Raw genomic sequence first — 24,931 nt, 5'->3', positions numbered from 1 at the left:
TTGCTCTCCCTCCCTCGCTTGCTCCCTTGCTTGCTCTACCGCCCTCGCTGGCTCTCCCTTGCTCTCCCTCCCTCTCCCTCCCTCACTCTCCCTCGCTCTCCCTTGCTCTCCCTCCCTCGCTCTCCCTCACGTGCTCTCCCTAACTCCCTCGCTTGCTCTCCCTCCCTCCATCGCTCCCTCGCTCCCTCGCTTGCTCTCCCTCGCTTGCTCCCTCGCTTGCTCTACCTCCCTCGCTTGCTCTCCCTCGCTCCCCCTCCCTCCCTCGCTTGCTCTCCCTCCCACGCTCTCCCTCGCTCACTCTCCCTCCCTCCCTCCTTCACCCTCCCTCGCTTGCTCTCCCTCCCTCCCTCTCCCTCACTTGCTCTCCCTCCCTCCCTCGCTTGCTCTCCCTCGCCCCCTCACTTGCTCTCCCTCCCTCCCTCTCCCTCCCTCGCTTGCTCTCCCTCCCTCGCTCCCTCGCTCCCTCGCTTGCTCTGCCTCCCTCCCTCGCTCTCCCTCCTCACCTTGCCTGTGTGTGCCCGGGCTGTGACAGCTTCCAGGCGCACACACACAGCTGCACCCAAGCACTTCACAGGTCTTTAAAAGACCATTGGCATGTTAATGAGGCTTTGTTCACCTCTCAGCGCCCCTGCAGCCCCACTCTGACTATGACGGGAACCACCCAGCCCCCACAGAGCAGCAGAGTCTGAGTCGCCCTCTGGTTGCAGACACTCTTAACAAATAAAAAAATTAAAAAGCTCGGGTACGATGTCTGCAAGGTCCGCGGGCCGCCAGGGAAGGCGGCCCGCGGACCTTGCAGACATCCGTGGGCCGTACTATGAGTACCCCTGGGATAGGTCATGCCAATTACAAGTGTACCCTAATACATAGTGTACCCTAATGCATGTGCATGTTTTCACTGTGTTTTCTGCATAGCACTGGCCCTGGGCCTGGTTAGACAGAGGCCAGGGAATGTCTGAGTCAGTTACCAACAGTACCAGTCAGCAAAAAACAGGGGTGCACAGGGCACACAGGGTAACTTAGCAACTCAACCTCAGGCTGGTTTGAGTGGGAAGGTGTGTTGAAAGATAAACTAGAGCAACGAAGCACCAGTTATATTACAGCAAACCACAGACTACATCAACAAAAATATTTTATAAAAACCTTTGCAGCTGGTGTTGCTGATCATTAAGCAGTTGAGTGTGAAGATGTGCACCAATTTATGTAAGACCAATAATACAACAAAAGTAAAATTTTTGGATTTAGATTTGCATCAAATAATAATTTGCAATTTGCAATTTTTTTTTAGGAATCTATTAAAATGGATTTGAAAGTAGTGGGAGCAATTTGCACTCCGACTTCTACCAAATCCATTGGTATTTTGTGAACCAACCTATATATTAATAGGTGGGTTGATTCACAAAATACCAAGACGTAGTGGGTCACAGTCCCACCTGCATCATTTACAGAAATAAAATGTCTTTTGTTTTGAAACATAGCATACACACATCGTACTGGTGCCAAGTCCACAAGGCAAAACAATGTAGATTATAATACTAACAACACAGTTTCCTGTGAGATAAAGTGGACACAACATATTGTACAGTCACAATAGGTAAACAGCTATCTTCGTTGTCAAAGGGGACAATGGCATGGGGCCATACAGAGTTTCAAGGAGGGTGTTCATCTGAGAGGTAAATCAGTCCATTTGATAGTGCTTTCCACAGTTCAAGATCACCCCATGCCTCTTCATCTGTTCTTAATGGTGACATTCTGATTTCCTCCACTGTTGTCCATTCTGTCACATTCTGTATCCAGCTGCAGATCTCTGGGACTTTTTTGCTCAGCCAATGAATTGCCACCCGGTACTTCGACAATAAGAGGTTGAGCTGTGCAAATCTTTTTTTGATTTGTGTTTGGTGTTAATGACATGGATGACCAGCAAGGTATGCAGATAAAAGTCAAGAGCACAGCTGAATGTTCCTAACATCTACCCATGGCATCCCTCTAGTATTCAGCAATTTTGCAGCAGTCCCATACTACAGAATAATAAGTACCTTCTTGGGCAGCCGATTGAGGCGTCAGGCTTTAAGCGGTGTACCATCACAGGGGTCATGTATGTGGGGTGTGCAATGTTGAAATGGAGTAAACGGAATACAGCATTAATATCAGTTTCAATTATGTATCTGAGAAAGACAGTCTCAGTCCGCCTCCCATTTTTGCACACAAATGTAATGGGTGCTCATGTATATCTTCCCTAATGCCTGTGAATAGCCTTATGATGATCCCATTTCCCAGTTTGTACAGACCTGTAAACCCAGAGTAGCAGTTTGTGCTGCGGCAATCTGGCTGTCCCCCCAGCGCTTGCACTTAACAGTGTGGATTGTATATATTGGCCTTGAAGGATCTAAAAAGTGCTCCTGGGTTGTCTCAAAAAAGGTCATTGCATTTGTCTTTCAGATATCTACCAGTGTGAAGTAGCCCCCCTTTTCCATTCTGACATATCTGTAGTAGATTCCAGTCAGCCAAACTCCAAGACACATCACAGTGGCAAATCAATAGCTCATGGCATGCACCTGCCCCACCCAGGTAAGCGGCTCCTCCACTAGGGCGGAGAAGCATCGCCCCACTTCTTTCTTGCAAAGCAGAATCATAAAATGGTAATAACTTCCCGTATCACCATTTTATGTTCAGTTGAGAGCAATGACTGTTTGGTGAGCCCTCTGGGCCAGAGCAAACCAGTCATGCGCACTCTGCCCTTTCTCCAGGCAGGCTGCAATGCACCCTGCACGGAGAACATGGCCTCCACGTAAGCCACTGGCTCTGCGGCGTCCCTACCAATAACAATGCTGCCATTGCAGCGTTGTGATTCGATTAGTGTAGGGGAAAGAGGCTACCTGCTTTCCGTTCCTGAGGCAGGAGAGCAGGAGCAGCAGCGAAGAAGACGCAGGACCCAGCCAGCAGACAGGTACGTTTTTTATTTATTAATTAAATTAAAACCCTTCCCGTGTGACCCACCACCCTACACCCCCCCCCACCCGCGAATAATGCCTGCTGCGACCAGGAGCAGAAAGCCTATAAGAACACTGGAGAGCATTGAGACCGGCGATAGCCAAAACAATCCAATTAGGATCTGCAGCACTTACAGTCATACACCCCTGGAAAGCAGAAAAATGCCCAGGCAGAATCCTGAGAAGGAGAAGGACCTTAGAAGGAGAAAGTGAAATCTTAAATCCCCTGAGAAAGAGCTGTAAATACTCACAGAAGAATGTGTGGAAAATCAGATGCCTTGTATGGGAAAATATCCCTTTCTGTACCCGAGGCCCAGTAGAAGAAAATCTAGCTAAAAATCCAGGAGTGCATCAGCTATGTAGGGGTCACACCGAGATCCATAGAAGAGATCTGCAAAAGGTGGTACAACCTCCGAGTCAGAACTAAAAAAGGATGGCCACCCATAGAACTGAGACTCGTGCAACAGGAGGAGGATCTCCAACCCATCCACCACTAACTCCACTGGAGAAATGGATCGTAGAGCCAGAAATTATGTCTGGACTCAGCAACATTCACACCTTAGAGGCTTCATCCACTTCAAACGGTGAGAGTTATACGTACACATACAGTGTCACAATAACATGTGTACAGTAATGTGTTAGCTAACAGTAACCATATTAGGCTGGGAAATGTTTAGCTATGATAAAATACAAAGAAATACACCATTAGAAGTGTTAGGCCTACCCTAGTAGTGCATTATGGGATGTGTAATACTCCATTATGAACACCTACAGCACAAACCAAACCTATCTTACTGTAGATTATACACACAAAAGTGTGCATAACAACATTTATTTACACATACTTTCATATTGCACTCATATACAGGTGTTTCAGCACAAACAGAACATGAGTCCGACAGAGAGGGCCAAGAAGATACACAAATGCTTATTCAAGAAGGCAATGAGGCTATAATGCCACCTACATCACCCCAGAGGCAAAGTTGCAGTCCAGAACATGGCATTCAGACATTACCCATTGAGGAAGAGGATGTTGCAGGGAGTTCAAATGTCCCAGAAGATCCTGCAGTTAAGCGTGGACAACTGAACGGGGGTACTCATGTCTGACATTGCAGTGTTGTCAGGCAGCCTAATGCCAGGTCAGGGTCCACATAAGCTGTGGGAGATAACACACAGGTGTTTGCTGGTCTTGAAGGTTCCATGTTGAAGGCCCCTAGCACACAAGCAACTGGGCATTATTGCAAAAATATTAACTGGATTTGAAAGAAACTTCACAACTTACTTCCAACTTGTAGCAACAACCATTAAAAATTCCCACAAGTCTCTGGAGGCAAACATAGACTCTATGACAGAGGCTTTGAACAATCTGTGTGGCCATTAGCTACAGGACAATATACTGCACAGACGTGCTCAACATCATTTGTTTTCCCGTATGAATATGTTGAGTTGGTTGATAAATTGCCTTGCACAGGCTGCATCAACCCTCTCATAGTGTGCTGCAGAATGGCAGGTTGAGATAGGGCACTTTAGTGGTGATGTCACATGGGGCCTTGTGCAAGTGACCACTGCAGTAGAGAGTTTACAGACCACCCAAATAGCACTAAGCGGAACAGCTGAGCAGGCAGAAAGTGAGGACCTTTCCAGTATAAGCAGCGTATCTGTGAATGAGGCAATGAATTAGTGTTACAGTAGATCACAAGGTAGTGTTGTTGGTACAGAAGGCTCCACTACACCGGTGTGACAAAGTTCAGTTCATAGTCAGTGCAAACAGTACTATCTCTTACATTTGCGCTACAAATTGTTTTGTCATTTTTTGCTATTTGAGTAACGTGTACTGATGTTGTGCTTTCATATGAATATTCGGAGGAGTGAAAACAATTTTACAAATCCCTTTACAACCTTACAAATAAAGGTACCTTTGTTTAGCACTGCATTTCATATGTTTAATTTTGTGCAAAATGTAATACACATCATCTTTCACGTACCTTTAAAGTAATTGTTTGCAATGACCACACATCTATCTCTTCCTTCTACTGCTAATGTGCCTTCTTGCACAAGTAGCAATTATCTTGCAATTTCTCTGGGGCATTTTCTAGGACACCCCTACTTTTGAGTAGACAGCAGAAGGTACACTTCATTAGACCAAATGTCCTTTCCATTACAGATCATGTCCGTTTGTGTGCTGCATCGTAGCCTACCTCACTTTGGTTTGATGGACGTAGATATTGTATTAATATCCATGACCTAAGGGCATATGCACTGTCACCTATAATACATTTGGGGAATTTGGTCAAGATATATACAATTTAAATATTTAGGGCATTTATGCCATAAGCCTAGGCCATATTTATCAAGTAGATAGCCATCTTTAAACTCTGCTCTAATAAGACGTGAGTAAATGCTGCTGTGCCTGAACTTGAAAGAGTCATATGTACTGCCAGGGTACTTTGCTATGAGATCTCTGATCTCTGTCCAGACACCTTGTGTTTGGACAAAGCTATACCTCTCTGAAGAGCTGTAATGACAGCGAAACACGTGTCAGGGGTTGGTTTTATTCATTGCAGGTTGGCTTAGATGGTATTTTACCAATCCAAAGCTGTAATATTGTGCCTGGAGTGGTAAATGGCTTTTGTCATTTTACAGCTCGGCGTGAATAGCACTGTGCTAATCCTATGCTTAAAGACTTTGCTGTACGAATGGCAAAAGACTTTGTCCATTTCTTGCTCAGCGTGGATAGCACTGTGCTAATCCTATGCTTAAAAACTTTGATAGAAAAGCAGACGTTTGAGGTGAACAAATTTACATTGTCGCTGGTGTTGAGGGTGCTCTATACAGGAGCTGCCTTCCACCTAAACTTGGGAACTACCCAGAGTTATCTCCTTCTTTGCATAATTTATGCATCACTTAATGCCTGCAAGGGTATTGTTTATGAAAGGTAGCAATCGTGTTTATGGGAGATGCAGAGAGGCGTGCCTTTGAGAAAGGTCAAAGTTGACCGAAACGCGCCAGGACTTGCCTTAAAAATAAATAATCTGACTCACTGTGGAAGTGCGGCTCATTTCTTTTCCCGTGAGGAGAAGGTTGGAGTAATATATATATATTACCTACTGGCGGTCGCCAGTAGGTATATATAGTTAGGATTTTTTCTCTATGGGATTTTTGAAAATTCTATGTCTAATAACTTTGGCGTTTGTGGACGGAATTGGCTGAAATTTTCAGGAAAATGGAACATTTTGTTTCTGAGCAGCCCCTGAAAATTTGGGGGGGGGTCGTCAAGGGGGGGCCGAGAAAAAAGGGGGGTCCCAAAACGTGTTTTTGCCATGCAATTTTCCATAGGGCGGTTGGCCTCACTTTTAGCTCGAACGGCTGAATGGATTTCCACGAAACTTGGCAAAATTGTAGATATTGTTTGCCCGATGTGCCTTTGCTAGGTCTCAAGATATGTGGTCCTGTGAATTTTGAGTAAATTAGGTTTAAAAAAAGATATATATCTAGAGCCGCGCCCGGTACGCGTACCGGGGAGCGCTCCAGGCGCGCCACGCGACTTGCGCACGGCAAGCTGATTGGTTCTTGGGTGTCTGTAAACATTCGAAACAGTCCGCAGCGGCCGCCATCTTGTGTCTCGGTAGGATTGAGACACAAGAGGTGGCAAGAATCAAAGGGGGGAAATGAGCAAAAGGGGGCAGGGTACACCCCCCTGACCCCCTACTTTTGATGTGGGGGCCATAAAAGGCTCCCGCGGGTGAAAAATGTTTTTAAAAAAATTCGATTTTCGCGGGGGTGAGTGCCCGGTACGCGCACCGGGGAGCGTACGGGGGAGCGTACCATGGAGATTAAAAATGACAGACTTTAAAAAAAAAAAAAAAAGCTTCTTTTTATAAATTGGAGGTAGTTCTGAAAAGAACTTTTTTTTTTATTTTGTTGTTTTATATATTTTTTTTGTTTTTGTTGTTTTATATTTTTTTTAGACTTTTTAAAACAATTTTATATTTTTTTTGGATTTTTGTCAAGGGAAAAACAAAAACAAGGATTCCAAAACCGCTCAACAGGAGCAAAAAAAATTGAAAATTTAGGGACTGGAAGAGCAGCGTTGTTGCTGTTTCTTTAGGGCAATGAGTTCAACACTCTGCTCCCCATAGCAGAGCAGTTCGTCACACTCCGTGCACAAAAATTTGATGCCTGCAAACACCGGCTGAATGTTAGGGACCATTCTTCCACGGGGTGGTCCCGAAGGTGTTGCTCCACCAGTGGAGGTGCTGCCGCCATCTGTGGGTACATTCCGTGCCAGCTCTCTGACACTCTCCCTGGCAAAGTTGTTAGGGTGTCTTCTTTTCACATGCCTGATCAAATTAGCATTCCCAAAACTATATTTTTTCAGAGGATTGCCTCTGGATAAACTACTCCCACATATTTTGCAGGTTACTTTGGGAGCGTTGACTTTTTTCTGTCCTTCAGGGATGTCGTAAAATTTCCAGATGAAATGGGTTTTTTTCTTTTGCTGAGGAGGGTCCTCATCTAAAAATCCATCTGAATCACTGCTGGATGACTCTCTTGCAGCCATTGCTGGAGATCAGAAAAGTAGGAGATAGAGTAGACAGAACAGCTCTTGCTCTCTCCAAGTACAAAGCAATAGTGAGAGAAATGGGTGGGTTTCACACAATTTGGAAAAAAAAAAGTTCTGAACCAATGAAAAGTGTTATTTTAAAGTCACATGGTTTAACGCGCTTATGCTACGCGCCCCGGGGCGCGTCCCGGGCGTGTATCGTAAGCGCATCGGGGCGCTTACGTTGCGCGATCGTATGCGCTTCCGGGTGCGCTTACGCGGTGCGTCATAAGACGCATCTCGCGGCTACGCGATACGTGTCTTATGACGCAAGGCGTGGCGGCTACGCGATACGTCACGATGTTGTTTTCGTTCGCGGCAATAGCGCTTCCGGGACGCGCATAAAGTACGCGCCCCGGGGCGCGCCGCAAGATTGCGCTTACCCGTGCGTTCACCTGTCCGCGCCCCGGGAGCGCACCAAAAATAATATAAAAAATAAATAAAAAAATTATAAAATATAAAATTCGATTTAAAATGTATTATTTTTATAAAGATTTGCTATTAAAAAACCTATGAAATTCACTGAAAAAACCATAGGTTATAGACCATATATAGTTAGGAATTAGCATTTACAAAACCTTGAAAATTCACTGAAAAAACCATAGGTTATAGACCATATATAGTTAGGAATTAGCATTTAAAAAACCTTATTTTACTCACACAAAAATATTGAAATTCCATATATAGTTAGTTGTACTAACTATATATCGCGCACCCGCAATCCACTGCTGATGATGTCACATATTACATCATTCATGACATGGTCAGTGACATCACTGATGACATCTCAAATGACATCACTGATGACATCACTGATCTCATTTGACATTACTCATGACATCATTCATGTGATGAAACGATGAACCTCTTCAGACTCTAATATAACCTTAGATACACTCAGTGTAAACAGACACTCACAGACTGTCACTCATCCATGGAGTTACTCACACACCTAATCAGTCTTGCAAAGAATCAATCACACCTCCATTTCCTCAACTATATAGTTAAACACACCTTACTTATTGAAACATATAATAACACATATTTACTCGGTTATACAATCCCTGATACAAGTTCACAATAATCCATACAGCCACTCACACATTCACTGGCTCTTATGCACAGTTATTTATATATGTCAACTACCACATGTACTGTGTTTTACATATGTACTTACTTTGACATGTAGCACTGAGATATCCATTCACTCACCAATACACTCATGCACACAGTAAACCGCCCATACAGCTGTTTCCACATGCACTTTTGAACCCATACGTAAATCAACTGCTCACACATCTATGCACAGAGTCATACACCTCCCAGACACCCACACACACACTCAGTCTCCCATACAAATACTTGGCCAACTAATCAATAACCCATATAGTTAGTCATATAGCTAATGATCAACACATGCATCAGATTACAAAACAACAGACACAATGGTGCACAATTTAAAACAGTTTAGTCACTAACCCATGCACTCAGTGAGACACATTTAATCACTCACTTATACAGTCAGTCATGCACCTACTAAATACATCATCCAGACACTTATACATCCACTCATTCTTCAATATATAAGACATATTTTAACTTTACAGAAACATACAGTCACTGGATGTTGTCATCAGTGATGTCATCAGTGATGTCATTTGAGATGTCATCAGTGATGTCATCAGTGATGTCACTGACCATGTCATGAATGATGTAATATGTGACATCATCAGCAGTGGATTGCGGGTGCGCGATATATAGTTAGTACAACTAACTATATATGGAATTTCAATGGTTTTGTGTGAGTAAAATAAGGTTTTTTAAATGCTAATTCCTAACTATATATGGTCTATAACCTATGGTTTTTTCAGTGAATATATATATATATATATGTATATATATTTATATATATATGTTGAACATTGAAACATTGGTGAATTTATAAAAAAAAATAGGTGACTCAAAATGCATGTACTCTAAAGAGGAAAACAAAAACGCTACTTTTTTTTAGGAGGCTTAAAAAATCTCAGTCAAACCTTTTGTTATGTGTGAAATTTCAACAAATTTCTGTAAGCTGAAAAAGATTCCAGCTTTGCGAAGCTTTGAAGAGTCCTCTTTTCACAAAACTGCACCTGGGAAATTATCATTTTCAACAGTCCAGGGCCTTATTATGATCTTGTTTTCTGTGCTGAGCAGGTGCAAAAGGACTCTGTGCATTTCTGTTTGGTGTCTTTTGCGCATGTTGGGCCACATTTATCATGTATTTGCGTTGCCTCGCATAACGAAAGGGGGTGCATGTACGACAAACTACTAAGTGCGATTTATGAAGCCATGCAATGCCACCTTGCAGAATCCAAAGTGGCTTGATAAATACAGAGTAACGCTGTGTTACGTTACTCTGCCCCTGGGAGGCGATCCATGGGCATTGCATGGGTTTTCCCATGAAACACCCAATGATTTTGACGAATTCTCAGATTTACAATAAGTGGTAGACCTGGGAATGTGACTAAACTGCTACACCTCCTCAGGTGAGGTGTATTCTCCTCGTTTTTCTTTCTATGTGAGCTGCATTCTGCAGCATACATAGAAAGAGGAACATGCCTTAGGGGATTGTTTTTGTGCAGGAAGGTGTACCTTCCTGCACAAAACAATCCTGTTTAGAAGGAACACACCCTTGCACGATGGTGCAGGAATGTCCGCTTTGGCGCTGGGCAGCACATTGTGCTCCAGTGCTGGAAAAATACAGGAATGTGCCATACAATGTTAACTACGGCACATTGCTGCCTTTTACCTATCAGGCAGCACAGCACAGTGACTTGCTGCACTGCGTGATTTGTGAATAAATATACACAATACTATATTAAAATATATTCATGTTAGTGCATGTTTTGCTGACAACAAAGCTCAGACACAAAGAAGCAATTACTGCCCTGTATTTTCAAGTGTTGTTGTCAGCAAAACATACTCTAATTTGAAGATAACTCTACTAAATATGAGAAAAAGATGTCAAATGCAAATGTACTGGGGCCATAACGATGCAGAAAACAGGGCCATGACACAGCCAATTGTTTGAAATTACTTTCTTACACGTTATAGATTTGATGGCTAGAACTTTAGGTGCAACATTTCACTTTTTATAGAATTTATATGATTTGGTATGTTTATGGACTTTTGTACATAACCTTAATCTTCCCTTGCCTTCATCACGCCTTCCCCAATCCTTTACGTGATAAAAGTTTGTTTTAAATTCAAAGTGCTATTCTGGCAATGCGTTCATGTATACGTTAGTGAAATAAACAATATATATTTGCATTAATGTTTCTAAATAGTACACCTCAGTTAGAAAAAAAACTAAATGGAATATAATTTTTATTGAAAATATGAGCCATGGGGCCGTATAGTTATGTTTTCTTTCTATCGCAGCTTGCAGGGTCTAAAGCAAATTTATTTAACCTGATATTTCTGTTAGTTTGTGCTTTATTTTACGAAACCATAGCCAGATTGAAGAACCAAAAGCAGCCCTGGCAACAATGCTCAAACTATCCCTGCTTCCTTTTGCATTCACGTGCGCTCTCTGTTTCAATCAGGGCCGCCCTGGCTGTACTGGGCCTTTCCCTGGGAGGCAGGAAGGGTAGGGTCCGAGTTTGCAGTAGTGAAAGCTGATTTTGTTACTGGGGGACCAATTTTGCAACAGTGCTGCAAAATCGGCTACCAGTAACAAAGCAGCAAGCGTTTCCAGCTTCCGGGGTGTAGAATTGCGAAGGGCCCTAGGCCCGCATGGTGGACAGCAGCAATAATGTGCACACAGACACCAGTTAGGGGTAGTGGGAATGGCCACGAGCACGTGCGCTCGGCCCCTTTTATTGGCAGCATCATGTGACACCATGACGTCTGTGGTGGGTGGGTGTAAAGTGTGATACAACACTCCTGAACACTAGAACGTGTCCCTGCTAGGACGCTACATCTCTCCCATTTTTTAATCGCAAAAACCCACATACAGAAATCAACCTGTGGGAAAAACAAACTGTATCAGGATGCAGTAAAGTGTTCAACTTCCGCTGAGTCCTTTTATCCGCCGCTGCTCGGAATCACAGATGATGTTCAATCTGCTGCGGGGAACATCAGTTCACAGTGGCACCGGTTTGGGGTGCTCGATGGAACCAGTCTATTGACGACTCTGCGACAAAATTGTCCTCACAGTCCTTCTTTTGCTAACTTCCATGGCGACGGGTGCAGTTAGAGTTCTTGTCGTTCGCCGGGGAATGATGCACGATTTCCGGTCTCGGCCTTAGCTTCACTTGTAGTCTGTGTCCTACTTGGCAAAAGGCAGATCCGTTGCAAGGCATCCCTCTCACCAGGATGACCCCTCTCGTCGGTGTTCCCCTGCCACGGGATATCCTTGAGGTCCTCTTTCTCGGATTTGCGCTGGGCTGGATGTGCCACATCAGGTTGTTCCTACGCCGCCGTCAGTGGGGGTATGGAGGAGACGATGTGCCTCACCTCAGATTCTGCAGCCTCGTCCCGAGGTAGCTGTTGGTTTCTGTCTTTGCTTGCGATGTCTTCGCCCTCCCCGGACCTTTCGGATGGGCGTCGGAGGACCGTCTCTCGTCGCGGGGACTGCGTCCCGGAGGCCTCTGCCCCTGAGTCACCACGGCTGGCATTTGTCCAGTGTCCGTGTGACCCCAAAGGTGGATGTCACAAACGGTCTCGCTTGCTCCTCTCCGCAGATCCTGGGTGTGCGGAAACATCGTCTATCAGCTGGTCTTCTTTGCCACTGGTGTTCTTCCGGCCTCGTGTTCCTCGCACCGTTATCCTGGCACTTGTCGCCTCCCTTCTCTTCGGGAGTGTGAGTGGTCTTCCTGCACTCCTCTCTCTTTCCTTAGTTGGTTCACTGTGGGGACGTTGCTTCGCACTGACTTCTCCTTCTACTCTTAACTGTGGCAACAGGCCACATGGATATACTTCCTTCCTTTCCACGGTGGCAAACGTGCCACTCAGATCTCTCCTTTTCTTCCTTCCTTTTCACAGTGGCAGACGTGCCACTCAGATCTCTTCTTTTCTTCCTTCCTTTTCGCAGTGGCAGACGTGCCACTCAGATCTCTTCTTTTCTTCCTCCTGCATCGCGACATCACTTGGACCGATCTTGTGTCTTCTCTCCTGACCTGGGTCCTCCATGCAGTGCGCGCACTCTGCAGGGTTACCCCTGGTCTTGTCCCCGTCGGGGACACTTTCTCCTTCTTCCTCAGCAGCCAGAGTTGGTGTCGCGAACCTTCTTTTCTTGATGCTTTCTTTTCTTGATGCTTGTTGGTGACGTTCGGGGGTCCACGTCCGTAGACCTTTTCATGGTTGAACGTCCTGGACCGGTTGTCAGTCCACTTCTGCCGATGCCTGGCAGGTTGCTTTCGGTCGTCCTGTCGGACTTTGCGCTACAACAGTTACTGGGGGACCCGTTGTGGGTCAGCACTTGATGGGCGATCATTCTGCGGATCGGCTCCTGGGAGGCGCCATGGACCTGTCGCGGGTCGGCACTTGATGGGCGATCATTCTGCGGATCGGCTCCTGGGAGGCGCCATGTCGTGTGGTTGTCCGCGACAATTGTTCTGCGCGATGGCGCTGCCTGCGCTCTTCTTTCTGCTTGCGGTGGCTGTGCGTCGCCACGTGGCGCGTTGATTGCGCACTTACTGTTCAGGGTTCTGGGACGCCTGTTGCGTGACGTTGGGTACTTGCTGCTTTGGCTGTCGTCAGGTACTTGATGCTTTGGACCGTTGGCGGGAGTAGTTGATGCTGCGGTGAGCGCCTGTGGCCACAAGGCGTCGCTGCTCTCTCCGTCGTCTGATCGCGGCAGTCTTTTCCCTGGACGTTCTTCCAGTGCTTGGCAGTCGTTTCCTCCAGACGTTCTGTGAGTGCTTGGATGCCTAGTGAGACGTTCGCGCCTCTTCCCACGTCGCGTTGGAAGTGGCAGCCGCCGACTCCTTGCTGGTGTGTGTGGGTGTCTTACTGGACTGGCACTACTTAGTGCACTGCTGCGTACTTGCTTACTGAGGGAGTTTAGATGCTTTCGTTGGGGGCGCTACTCAGTCTGTCGCCTCTTTGCTGCTGCTGATTGAGCTTGTGTTGTGCAATGCTTGTTTTGTCCTTATGGATGCAGGTGCACTTTTGCTTTTGGCCACTGGGTGGCAGTGTTGCTGGATTTGGTAGCAGCCTGTCTTGTCTTCCCCTGATGTGCACTCTACTGTCTCAGTGCACAGGGGGCTGGAGCTGCTGCTGGGAACTTGCTTCAAACTGTCCTCCCGGTGAGTCTCTTTCCTTTTCCCTTTTGGGGGCAGAAATGCACAGGCGCCTCACAGTTGGATGATTGCTGCAGAGGGGCACATGTTCAGGTTCTTGCTGGGTGCACCGGCACTTTCACTTTCTCCAGTTTGGGAGCGTTCTGGCAGCCAGTGTCCCTGGGGCACAGTTAGTTAACTTCGGCGGCGTTGGCCGCTTTTCAGCGCTTCATTGTCCTGCCGGGGAACCGAGGAGGTGGGGGCACACTCCTGTTGCCGGCGCCTGTCCTGCCTTCACTTCTCTCAGCCCTCCCGGCCCGCGGCAGCTTTCTGCAGTTCTGACGTGGGCAGGGGAGGGTGTGTGTGTGCGGCACTACGCGGGTGGGCTCCGCTTAATCGGGTCACTTTCCCCGGGACAGGGGACGCTTGAGGCAGGCCGCGGGTGAGCTCCGCCGGCACTGCTCATTACAGCGCTGGTAATCATCCGGCCCGGCAGGTTCCGCTCTCCGGTCTCCCGCCGCAGCAGCTTTTCCTCACACATGCTGCGCGGCGGAGACTCGCCATGCACCTCGCAGGCCACGGGTAGGCTCCGCTGGCTCTGCAGTCTTTGCTGGGGCGCTACCGGCGGGCCGCGGGTGGGCTCCGCTGGCCTGTGGACAGTCCAGACCACGTTGCGAGGGGGGTCAGGAGGCGGGTAGCTACTCCGCTCCTTCCCCCTCGTTGGTTTTGGTGATTGCGGGTCCGGCCGCACTACTTCCACGCCGTCTTCAGTCTCTGTGCCCCGCCGCTTCTAAGCACACACGCGGCGGGGGCAGGGGATGACTCGGGCAGGCCGCGGGTAGGCTCCGCCGGTCCTGCTTATAAGTGGCATAGTTCATGGCGGGCGCTTCGCCCCTGGGGCTCACCTTCGGCCGACGGGCCAGATGCTTTGTCGCGGTCGTGGCGGGTGGGCTCCGCCCGGCCCGTGCACCTCTCCGGTGGGGGTATCAGCCACGCGGCCGTCGCAGGTGGGCACTGGGCGGTCCGCTCGTTTTCGGTGGCACTCGTTTGTGGCGGTCGACGCGGGTGGGCTCCGGTCGGCTTGCTGTGGGGCTCCGACGTGCCCACCGGCTTCTCGGCGCGTTGCGCCTCGCTGCAGGGGATGCCCTTCAGGCGGGCAGCTCTCTTCCCCTTTTTCTTCTAGATTAGCTGTGGGTAGTGGCACGCATGGGCTGCACTACCGGCCTCGTCGCCAGTGTAGAATTGCGAAGGGCCCTAGGCCCGCATGGTGGACAGCAGCAATAATGTGCACACAGACACCAGTTAGGGGTAGTGGGAATGGCCACGAGCACGTGCGCTCGGCCCCTTTTATTGGCAGCATCATGTGACACCATGACGTCTGTGGTGAGTGGGTGTAAAGTGTGATACAACACTCCTGAACACTAGAACGTGTCCCTGCTAGGACGCTACACGGGGGTCAGGCAGTGCTTCCCTTGGCCCGAGAATATTGCCAGGGCTCATTTGTGTTCGTTCCCAGTCTGCCCTGGTTTCCATCCTTCTGTTCTTTCTTTCTTTCTCCTTGTCTCCTCTCTCTCTTCTCCCTCTCTGATCACGTTCTCTTCCCTCTCCCGCCCTCTCTTTCTCTCTGTCTCGAAGTCTTCCTGTGTCTGCTGCAATTAACCTTGGCTAGCTGAAGAAAGTGACAGGGGCACCAGGAGCATCCTTGGGCATTCAAACCAGGGGCCAGATTTACTAAGATTTCATACAGAACAGTGCACCTAAACAAATTGTTGTGCTGCATTGCATTTAAGGGAGAAAGCAGAAACGCAACATATCTACTAAGATATGGCACATTTCTGCTGTCTTACCACACAGGTGCCCTTCAGGCAGCCTAGCGCCAATGTAGGGACCCTTCCACCACTGTGCAAGGGGGCCTGCGTTACCAGGGGAATTGTTTCTGTGCAGGAAAGAATACCTTCCTGCACAAAAACAATCCTTTGAGGCATTTTCATCTTTCTATGTGTGCTGCAGATTGAAGCACACATAGAAGAAGGTGTGGTGGTTTCACACAAATCAAGGTTTACAAACCTTTGTAAATCGGGAATTGTGTGAAATCCTTGGTTGGATGCACGCCAGCACCCATGCTCCAACCATTGTGCATCTCCCTTAACAAAAAGTAAAGGAATGCAGAACAAGCTGCTGTGTTGCAGGAATATATGACATTACAATGCAAGCAATTACAATGCATGCCTTTACAATGCAGGTTTTACATCGCAGCCACCTTTACAACGCATGATTTTACAACACGTGCCATTACAACGCATTTTTAGAAACTACCTTTACAATGCATACCATTTCAATGCATAACACTTTTAGGGTAACAGTGGGGTAATTGTTGGATAGTGTAGGGGTAAAATTACAATTCCCAATCCAGTGAGTGAAACAGTTGGATAAATGTTGGATAGTGTAGGGGTAGAAATTAATAAGCCCATGTACCCCCAAACCTATACCGAATCAAAACAAAAAAAAACTCCATTACTTACCTTATAATGTATGCGTTGTAATGGTATGCGTTGTAATGGCATGCATTGTAATGGTATGCATTGTAATGGCATGCGATTTAGTGACATGCGTTGTAAAGTCTGCATTGTAACGGCATGCAATGTAAATGCAGTTGCGTTCTAACACCCACGTTGTAAAGGTAGTGCTTTGTAATAATTGCATTGTAATGGTTGTTTCCCGTGTTGCAATACATTTCTTCATAAAGCCATGCAATGTGACACAAATCTCCCTTTTTTGGCTTTGTAAATATCTACCAGTATTTTGCGTGGTGGCTGTGCCACAAAAAGGGTGCAATCACAATACAAAATGTTAAGTAATGTAGCAGTTAGCCTCCAAGGGGTCCAGCCTCTTGGGGAAATGGTCAGAGAAATAAAAGGCCTGTCTGGCCCTCTCATTTAACTCTTAGTGCTAACATATTTCGATTGTTCATGCAAGTGTGGATGTGATCCATATGTGTTTATTTGTTTAGTGAGAACTAATAAATCAAACTAAACAGAAAATAAGTGCAAGTGGCTGTAAAAAGGATTTTTCTTTCTTACATTTCCCAAGAAAGTACATTTTAAGTAATATAAAAATGTAATATTATTCAAATATACAGCCTTTCAGTGACATTTCCTGTAGCTCTAAAGATAGATTAATGAATTGAATAAACATTTGTATCACAATGTTGTATGTGACATGATTTTGGTCTTGCTCTCTTGCAGATGGCTATCCTAGAGAGGAGATAATGTATCGTTGGAGGCGCTATTCAATTGATGTGGCTGATCAGCGTTCTTGGAGACTTTACCAGTTTGACTTCAAGGGACTAAGAAACACATCAGAGGTTCTCAGTACAGGAGCTGGTAAGACAACTTTCTTGTAAACAATTTAGTTACTAATAATCCCAGAAAGCAGGTTAGGAATCTGAGTGATTGTCTACAGGAAAGAGAGCCCAAAGTCTTGAGGTGAGTTGTGACTGAGCTGACACAAGTCCAGAACAATGTGACTCACAGAAATAACATTGGTTTCTTCGAGGAATCCCAAGCTCACTGCTGGTAGGTTAACACAAGAATTTGGTATATATATACCACAACTTCCCATATAATAAATATTGGTCTGCAGCCAGGTCTTACACCGTATCACTGCACACCAGCCAGCACGAGTAACCGACAGAACCACGATTTTGTGACATAACAGAAGGTACAGAGCATTACGACCATGATCTGTCTTTCACCTCACAACAGTGGATTTTAATCACGCTCTGAGTATCTAGCACCACTAACCAGTATGGTAGTACCTGGTTATTGGAGGTGATATTTACCTCCCCTTTATTGATATCTCTCCCCCTTTTTTCCTTCGATTTTTCCTTCCCCCACCCCCTTTTGTGTCTCCATTAGGTTTGCAGGAGTAACACACTAATAATCTGTGTGTCTGATACAAAGCAACCATTCCTCATTGCAGGTATGGGAGGATTATAGGGTGCCTCTTTCCCTATTTCTCCCTTTTATTTATTTTTTCCTCACGGTCCTGATGAAGCGCTCTGGGATCCACTAGGGACCATAGCATAGCGCGAAACATGTCCACCCCTCACAATTAGATACAATAGTACTTCTCACACACGGTTTGAGAGTAGTGGGTATTCATTTGTTCCAATCCCCACTGTATTTGCAGAACTAGCATCTCCATCCCCGTGCACGTATTTTTAGCCTAACAATTTGGACCCTTCAATAAATACGTTTGGGCATCAACTGGTTATTTTATCAATACCACTCACACCACTAGGCCCCACATAGCCACATGCACAACTGTGGCACCTCCTAAAAGATCTCCATCAAAGTGCCCTCTACGAGGACCTGTGGAGACTGCAGTACCACCCCCATGAGGAGCAGTGCCCAATGATGATGCTGTACACTCGCAAGGGTGTGTGAGGGCACAACAAACAGGAGTATCACTTCCTCCACTCACACTCTCATTCTCTTCTGGAGACACCTACGTGTGCAACCATAACAGGCTGTACCCCATCCTTTCCAGGAGCTAGTACCTTCCTTTGTATTTATTTTATTAATACACCAGCCAGCAAATGGTTCTGAGCCCTATTTCAGTAACACACCCTTTGTACAGACTCAAAGACCAGCCGTAGAGCTAGATTTTACCCCATCTTCCAACAATTACAGGTAGCACCTGCAACCACCGATAGAATAGCAGTGATGTTTTCCCACACCCAGAATCACCTTCACACATTCACATCCATCACCTGCTTACACATTCCTCATTTTCTAATTATTGAAAACCTTGTCTTGCAGGCCACTGTCCGTGCATTCAAACACATACATGGCAGAGGCCCACTCCTACTTGAAGACCTACCACCTCTCCAACATCCCAAAATTAATACTAATAATCGTAATCGTAATCATACGCTCTTGTATAGCGCCTTATCACCGTAAGGTCTCAAGGCGCTTGCTTTGGGAACCCGTCCTGGTCTTTCCCTGCGAGATTACCCCTACTGGGCATCCCCAAGGTGAAGACCAGGCATCCCATCGCGGTGGGGCCGTAGTGGAGATTAAGTAAGCTATTGCCCAGTGTTGCACAGTGTGAACCCACGCTTCGAGTAGGCACTGAGACGAGAATTATCGAGTCCGTGGACATTATGAGCTCAAGATCCTGCCGCGTCGGGAATTGAACCCTGGTCCCGGGTCAGACCTCTGCATCAGGGTCTGCCTCCTCTAACCGGTGAGCCACACTTCTTCAACTAATCATATTTTTTAAGACATAGGACCTGATTTAGATCTTGGTGGATATCCTGTCCACCTGAAAATATATTAATTTATATGGGGTCAAAGGAGTCTGCTTAAAACCCTGCGTTGGCATTCTCTCTTCTGGAATCCCGCCAGTGTGCTCTCCTGTATACTATAACAGCATGCTTAAGCTCTGGGGACCCTCAAGTAATTTCCCAAACAGTAACATATCTGTAGGGAGTTGACCAGGCCTTAAAGAAAGCATCCAACCAGTCCGCATGACGTACTCAGCCATGACCTCTGATCATCACCAAGGATAGGGGCAAAACACCTCCATCATTAATTCCTGGCTTACTCACTGTACTTCAATGTACTTCAGTCATCATTTGCACAGGATTCCTCCTTGCACAAAGAACTTTCAATACCTGGATAACATGAATAGCCATTATTTCAGGCTGAGCTAATCGCCAGACTTCTCCTACATGTTAAGCCGCCTCCTGCTCATTTGCACAAAATGGGACTCAATTTTTTTAGCCGGGATACTGATGGAAGAACATTGAGACCCTCCCCTGCCATGTGCCTAAAAGTCCTTTTAACTGATGTAATCAATTGTATTCATCAATGGATTTCATATTGTAATGATTTTAATTAATTTAACAATAAAGTTCTCTTTTACTTTTTTTTACCCAATTGGTCAGGATGAGGCTCCATTTTAAAATATGCCTCATGGTTAAGACACTTGCTGCAGAGGTCAATGTGTGGCCAGCAATTTTGAGTGGATTATTACAGTGAAAATATAAATCTAGTGGCTGTCACAAATGTGTGTTTTGTACAGTCATAGTTTTGACTCATAAAGTTGCACAGAGGGTTAATGTGCCTGCTGCAAAGCCGATCTTGTAACATGCAGATCATAGATTCTCAAATGTTTGTGGAAAAGTATGTCTTAATAATCACTTTTTACCTCATCTTATCAACAAAGCTAATTGCAAATTTCACACTCTACTCTCTTTTACCATTAGAGTATTAAGGATATCAGTGTGGTACCTTAACTTGACTATCAAATTTTACTATGATTCCTAAAATGTTCATATTTATCCAGACCCTCATTTTTACATCTACAGTTTTAGTCAGCTTTCCACACATCCACTCATTTCTTTATATCCCCCTCCTTCCATATCTAACTTGCTCTCATGTATGTCCATATTATTTGATCTCTCTAATCAGCCCAGACACGGCAGTGTGTTTTTCTCCGACCTCACAACATTTCCTATGGAATTACCTCTGTTGTGTCAAGAGCCAACTTTTGCATCAGTACCCCAATATGTAATTACATTTTTCATTCGGTTCCAATTAGCATTCTTATTTGAACTCCTTGCATCAGTGTCATATTCAATCATTCCTCCAACCTATTAGTTTCGAGATAATTCAAGATAGTACAAATATTCTAGAAGCAGTTCCTTCACATAACATCCTAAGTCTACCTATATTCGAAACAAACATTATTATCTGACATCAACACCATAATACTACATCAAATACTGCCTTAGAAAACAAACTTTTTCCTACCACTACCTTAAATACAGGCTAAATGCAATAATGGTCCTAAGGCGCTAATATCTAATGAAACACACAACTTAAACTGCTTGCAGCCCCTGTACTATCTAAACTCAAATTATCCGATAGCAGCCAGAGAGCTTTCTGTATTGTTGTAGTTGAAGGTATTGGTTTTATTACTCTTACATTTATCAAACATTCCTCACAATCTCTGGTGAGTCTTTATACTGCTTTGTCTGTTCCTAGACATGTGCAGTCATTCCTAATCATATCTTCAATTTGGCCATTTCAAGATGACTTGCTAGTGCCACCTCTTACAAAATCACCTCCCAGAGATCATTATAGCCATGCTAACACAGAAGATTATCTGTCACTCATATATCTTCCTCTAGCATCTGAAAAATATTTTCCTGAAAATCTTTTCTAGAAATTCAGGCTCCTTTGCTAACATGAAAACTCACTTCAAAGGCTAACGTTTGTCCATTACTTTTTACAATCTATCCTCTGTTGGTCTGAGGCATTGAAACATATATTTTCTGATCATATTTGTTTGCTTCCTATTCTTCCTAAGTATCTCCAGGCAACCTAGCCATGTAGCAAACTGTGTTAGTTCTTTACCTAGCATTAATTACAAATGGAAAGTACATTCCAATGTGGATGTACCTGTATCCCCCATCTTCAAATCCTCGTAGAAATACCTGGAGACAACTCAAAATGGCCAACGGAAGAAGAGCTCTATAGGGAACTCCTAGGGCAGAGGATCACAAACCATGAAAATCCCCAGTAAGCCCCAGCCATCCACTGGAAATAACTAAACCTGAAATAGAGTACCACACTCTTTTAAAAAAGTGCTGTGAGAAGAATGAATATTGCATCCTGCCTGGATCCACAGCTGTTGGAGGAGTACGAGATGCCTCACGGTCCCATGGCCAGGGACCCTCCTGGGTGCTCGGAGACTCTGGCGATGAGTATGCTGCAGTCACAGGCAGGAGCACATAGACCAGGAAGTAGAATCTCCTGGTGAATATGGTGAGTGCAGATGCAGAGTCTCACCGGAGGGGAGTTATTACTTAGTGCCAACCTTCCTCACCCAACTCTCGCCTGATCGCACCTACCAGGGCTGCATGGTTCACCACTCTCACCTCGGAGGGAGCTCAGGGGCTGATTCACAAAAAGAACCCTAAGAGAACCGGCTCCTTTTCATATCTCCATTGCCGACCAGAGAAAAAGGGAAATATGTGGGTGTCACAACTGAAAGAGGACTGCAATCAATAACTCAGCAACCATCTTGGGAGAGTCATTTTGGTGCATACTCAATAGAAGAGACCACGAGATCCTCAATGGCAGCCATCTTGGAGGGGGGCTTTCCCTAAAGTGAAAGGCTCACAGTGCTCTCCATTGCCCTTCCCAGCTCTGCTGAACTAGGTGTAGCAGGTCTGTAAACTATTCCCATGACCTGTATCTCTGGGGCAACAAGCATCAATGTATACCTCACTGAGAGGAATGCAGGGTCCCATAAATCAACTGGGCAGTATGCAAATATAAGGGGACTTAATTGTAACATTGTGTGCTGTCTCAAAAACACCCCTTTCAACACTTGAAACGTCCGGCATCACAAAAGCCTCCAAACAAACATTTTTGTTGCCAATTTAATGTATACATTTTTCAGTATGCCTCTTTCAAATCCTAGCTAAAGAAGTATTGGAGGACAATGGCTGCCTGACGTGTTCGCCCTACATGGGCAGACACCACCCCAGGTGACTCCATCATATGGATGTCCACCTCATGTGAGGTCTGTCAGATCCTTGGGTTTATTGAATACCTGACTCATGTAGAGACCGTTGGGGTAGATAGCTGCACAGCTGGGGGATTGAAAGACGTGACGCACTTGTGAAGGCCTTTGACTGGGAAGAAGAGGAGGACGCAGCAGCTTCAGCCACCTCCAGCTGACACCTATTGATGGACTACCATAGTGGCAACAGTACCAGCAGAACCATAGTTCTCAGATCCTCCTACAGCACTCTGACACAGCTCACTACACCTACAATTAATCTATACACTTATTCCTTGGCCCAGTTGTCAATTTGATACCAGGAGAAAGACACCTCGCTCCTTAATCTAGAAACAAGGAGACAAACATGACACCTACATATTTTTAACCGAAATCTATATTCTAAGCTCCACTGCACGAACTACTCATACATACTTTTCATGAAAGCCCACCCCATAACTCACAACAGAACCCTAGGAGAGCCCCTCAAAGCCTATCTCAACTTGGTCCCCCAGAACATTGATCCCACACCTAGACAGTGCACTTAACCCATAACACCCCACCTCATCATGTGTTGAACCTGACAACAAGTAAATATCCATGATGTCCTACTTCTTCCCCACTCCTTCCCACTCAGCCCTTGAGAGATACGGATTCCAACTCTAGGAGCATAAAATATCAGCATAACCTCTCAAATAATGCCTTAAAGAATATCAAATGCCACCTACTTAAGCCCCTACCAGAAAAGACTAATTACCGGTACCTACTACAGCGCCAACACTTGCACTCTGAAAGCTGACTTCAGTTTCTAATCCAAACATCCTGCAAAATTGGGAAACATTTTCCTTCTCTACCTTCATATCTAAAAAAAAAAAAAAAATTCCAAATGGAACTAAATTCACATCCACCCCCTCCCAAAGCTTTAGTGTGGAGGTCTCCATTTCTATCTACAGAATGGGCAACATACTAATCCAAGCATCAGGCCAGCACCACACCATCTTTGATCAACAAGTCTCTTCACTTCTCATCTCATTAACATATGCTTGCCCTACTCCCAACCCTTCTCCCTTCCCAGTTAATGGTCTAGCCACTCCAACCCTTGTTTCCTCAACCAATCAATTCACCACTCCCTCCTCCCCTGTCATGCACTGTAGTATAGTAAGCCCAACTGCTTCCACTCTTCCACTTGAACACACTGCAACACATCCCCTAGACGTGCTTACCAGTCATAATAGAGCCAGCTCAACTTCTCATCCTTACACCACAGAGCCCCCCTAGGTCACAACCGTGACTCCCCATATTGAACCCACTCAACCCAAACAAACCCTCCTTCGAACCCACAATGACAACACTGCCCTTTCCTCTGAGCTTTGACTGCCCACCTCGGACTCTGTATCCTCCACATGTCCATTCACCCACAGAACAGGTAGCTTCCTTGGTACTCTCACCTCGCACCTCAGTAGAATTGAACAAAAACTTAACTCTCTAGCCAAAGTTGTCTCTCATGTAAAACATAACTGCACGATTCAGACCAAGGTAACACACTCCTCCACCAGAGAATAGAGAAAGTGTCTCCTGAAAAAAATATTTCCAAGAAACAGACAACAACCCTGCCATACCTCCATCTCCTTGAGCTAACGTCCCCACAGATCCTTTGGGCTTTCAACCCTCTTTTCCCAATGGAAGCTTAGTCACTTAGTGAATCCTATATCACAAAAACACTTCTTGCTGAACCTGAACCTCTCTACAAAATCCCTGTAATCCTTGGCATGAGTCGATTCCCTCAAACCCACACATCACCCAGACCTCCTGTGTAATACATCACTGTTGAGACAGTACATTCCATTAATATTAGCTCTCGCTCAATATCCTATATGCTCGTTTACTGCAGATCAACAGTGAGACATGCCACTGATCTAGCTGAAACTATTCTTGAAGAAGGAATCAACATTGCAATTCTAACTAAAACCTGGCTCAATAAACACTCTACCCCATTTCTATACTTGCTAACTCATGGTTATTCTATCAGTAGATGGGACAGACCAGGTCAAACAGGGGGAAGGGTAGCGATCATCCACAAAGAAGAAATTCAGCTTACCAAACTAGAATCTACTAATTTTGTTTGACCTTCGAATTCCTGAAATTCATACTCACAGCTAAAGCCACCACTTTCATCAAACTATACAACATCTACCATCCTCACTGGTGATTGCACAATCTTTATTGAAGGACTAACTGTCCTTATTACACAGCAGTCCCTAGCTGACACCAACAACATTTTTCTAGGTGACTCACCAATTACATTTTTCTGGGTGACTTCAATCTGCACTGGAATGATGCTGAAGATTCCATAGTCTGTAACTTAACTAACCTTTTTAATATCAACACCCTCAAGCAATTTTGCAACAAACCGACCCTTAGAAAAGGCTCTACTCTTGACACCTTAATTGACCGAAATTAGCTTGTTTCCCTCCAATCCGGAAAGCCCACTT

The 24,931-nt window shown here is 45.5% G+C and overlaps 1 protein-coding gene across 2 annotated transcripts in view; it reads left to right on the top strand.

The window, feature by feature from the left end:
- The window catches only part of LOC144827656 (gamma-aminobutyric acid receptor subunit gamma-4-like), a 2,222,498-nt gene that overhangs the window by 1,611,589 nt on the left and 585,978 nt on the right, over positions 1 to 24,931 (top strand). For both annotated transcript variants that reach the window (XM_078685892.1, XM_078685893.1), the window contains exon 6: positions 17,105 to 17,242. In XM_078685892.1, coding sequence (XP_078542018.1) covers positions 17,105 to 17,242 — 138 coding nt within the window. The remainder of the gene's footprint in view (positions 1 to 17,104; positions 17,243 to 24,931) is intronic.

The sequence above is a fragment of the Lissotriton helveticus genome, chromosome 4_1 (genome assembly GCF_964261635.1).
Source record: "Lissotriton helveticus chromosome 4_1, aLisHel1.1, whole genome shotgun sequence".
Taxonomy (NCBI): Eukaryota; Metazoa; Chordata; class Amphibia; order Caudata; family Salamandridae; genus Lissotriton; species Lissotriton helveticus.
Note: the sequence above shows the minus strand (reverse complement) of the source record. Positions and strands in the feature narration are given on the sequence as shown.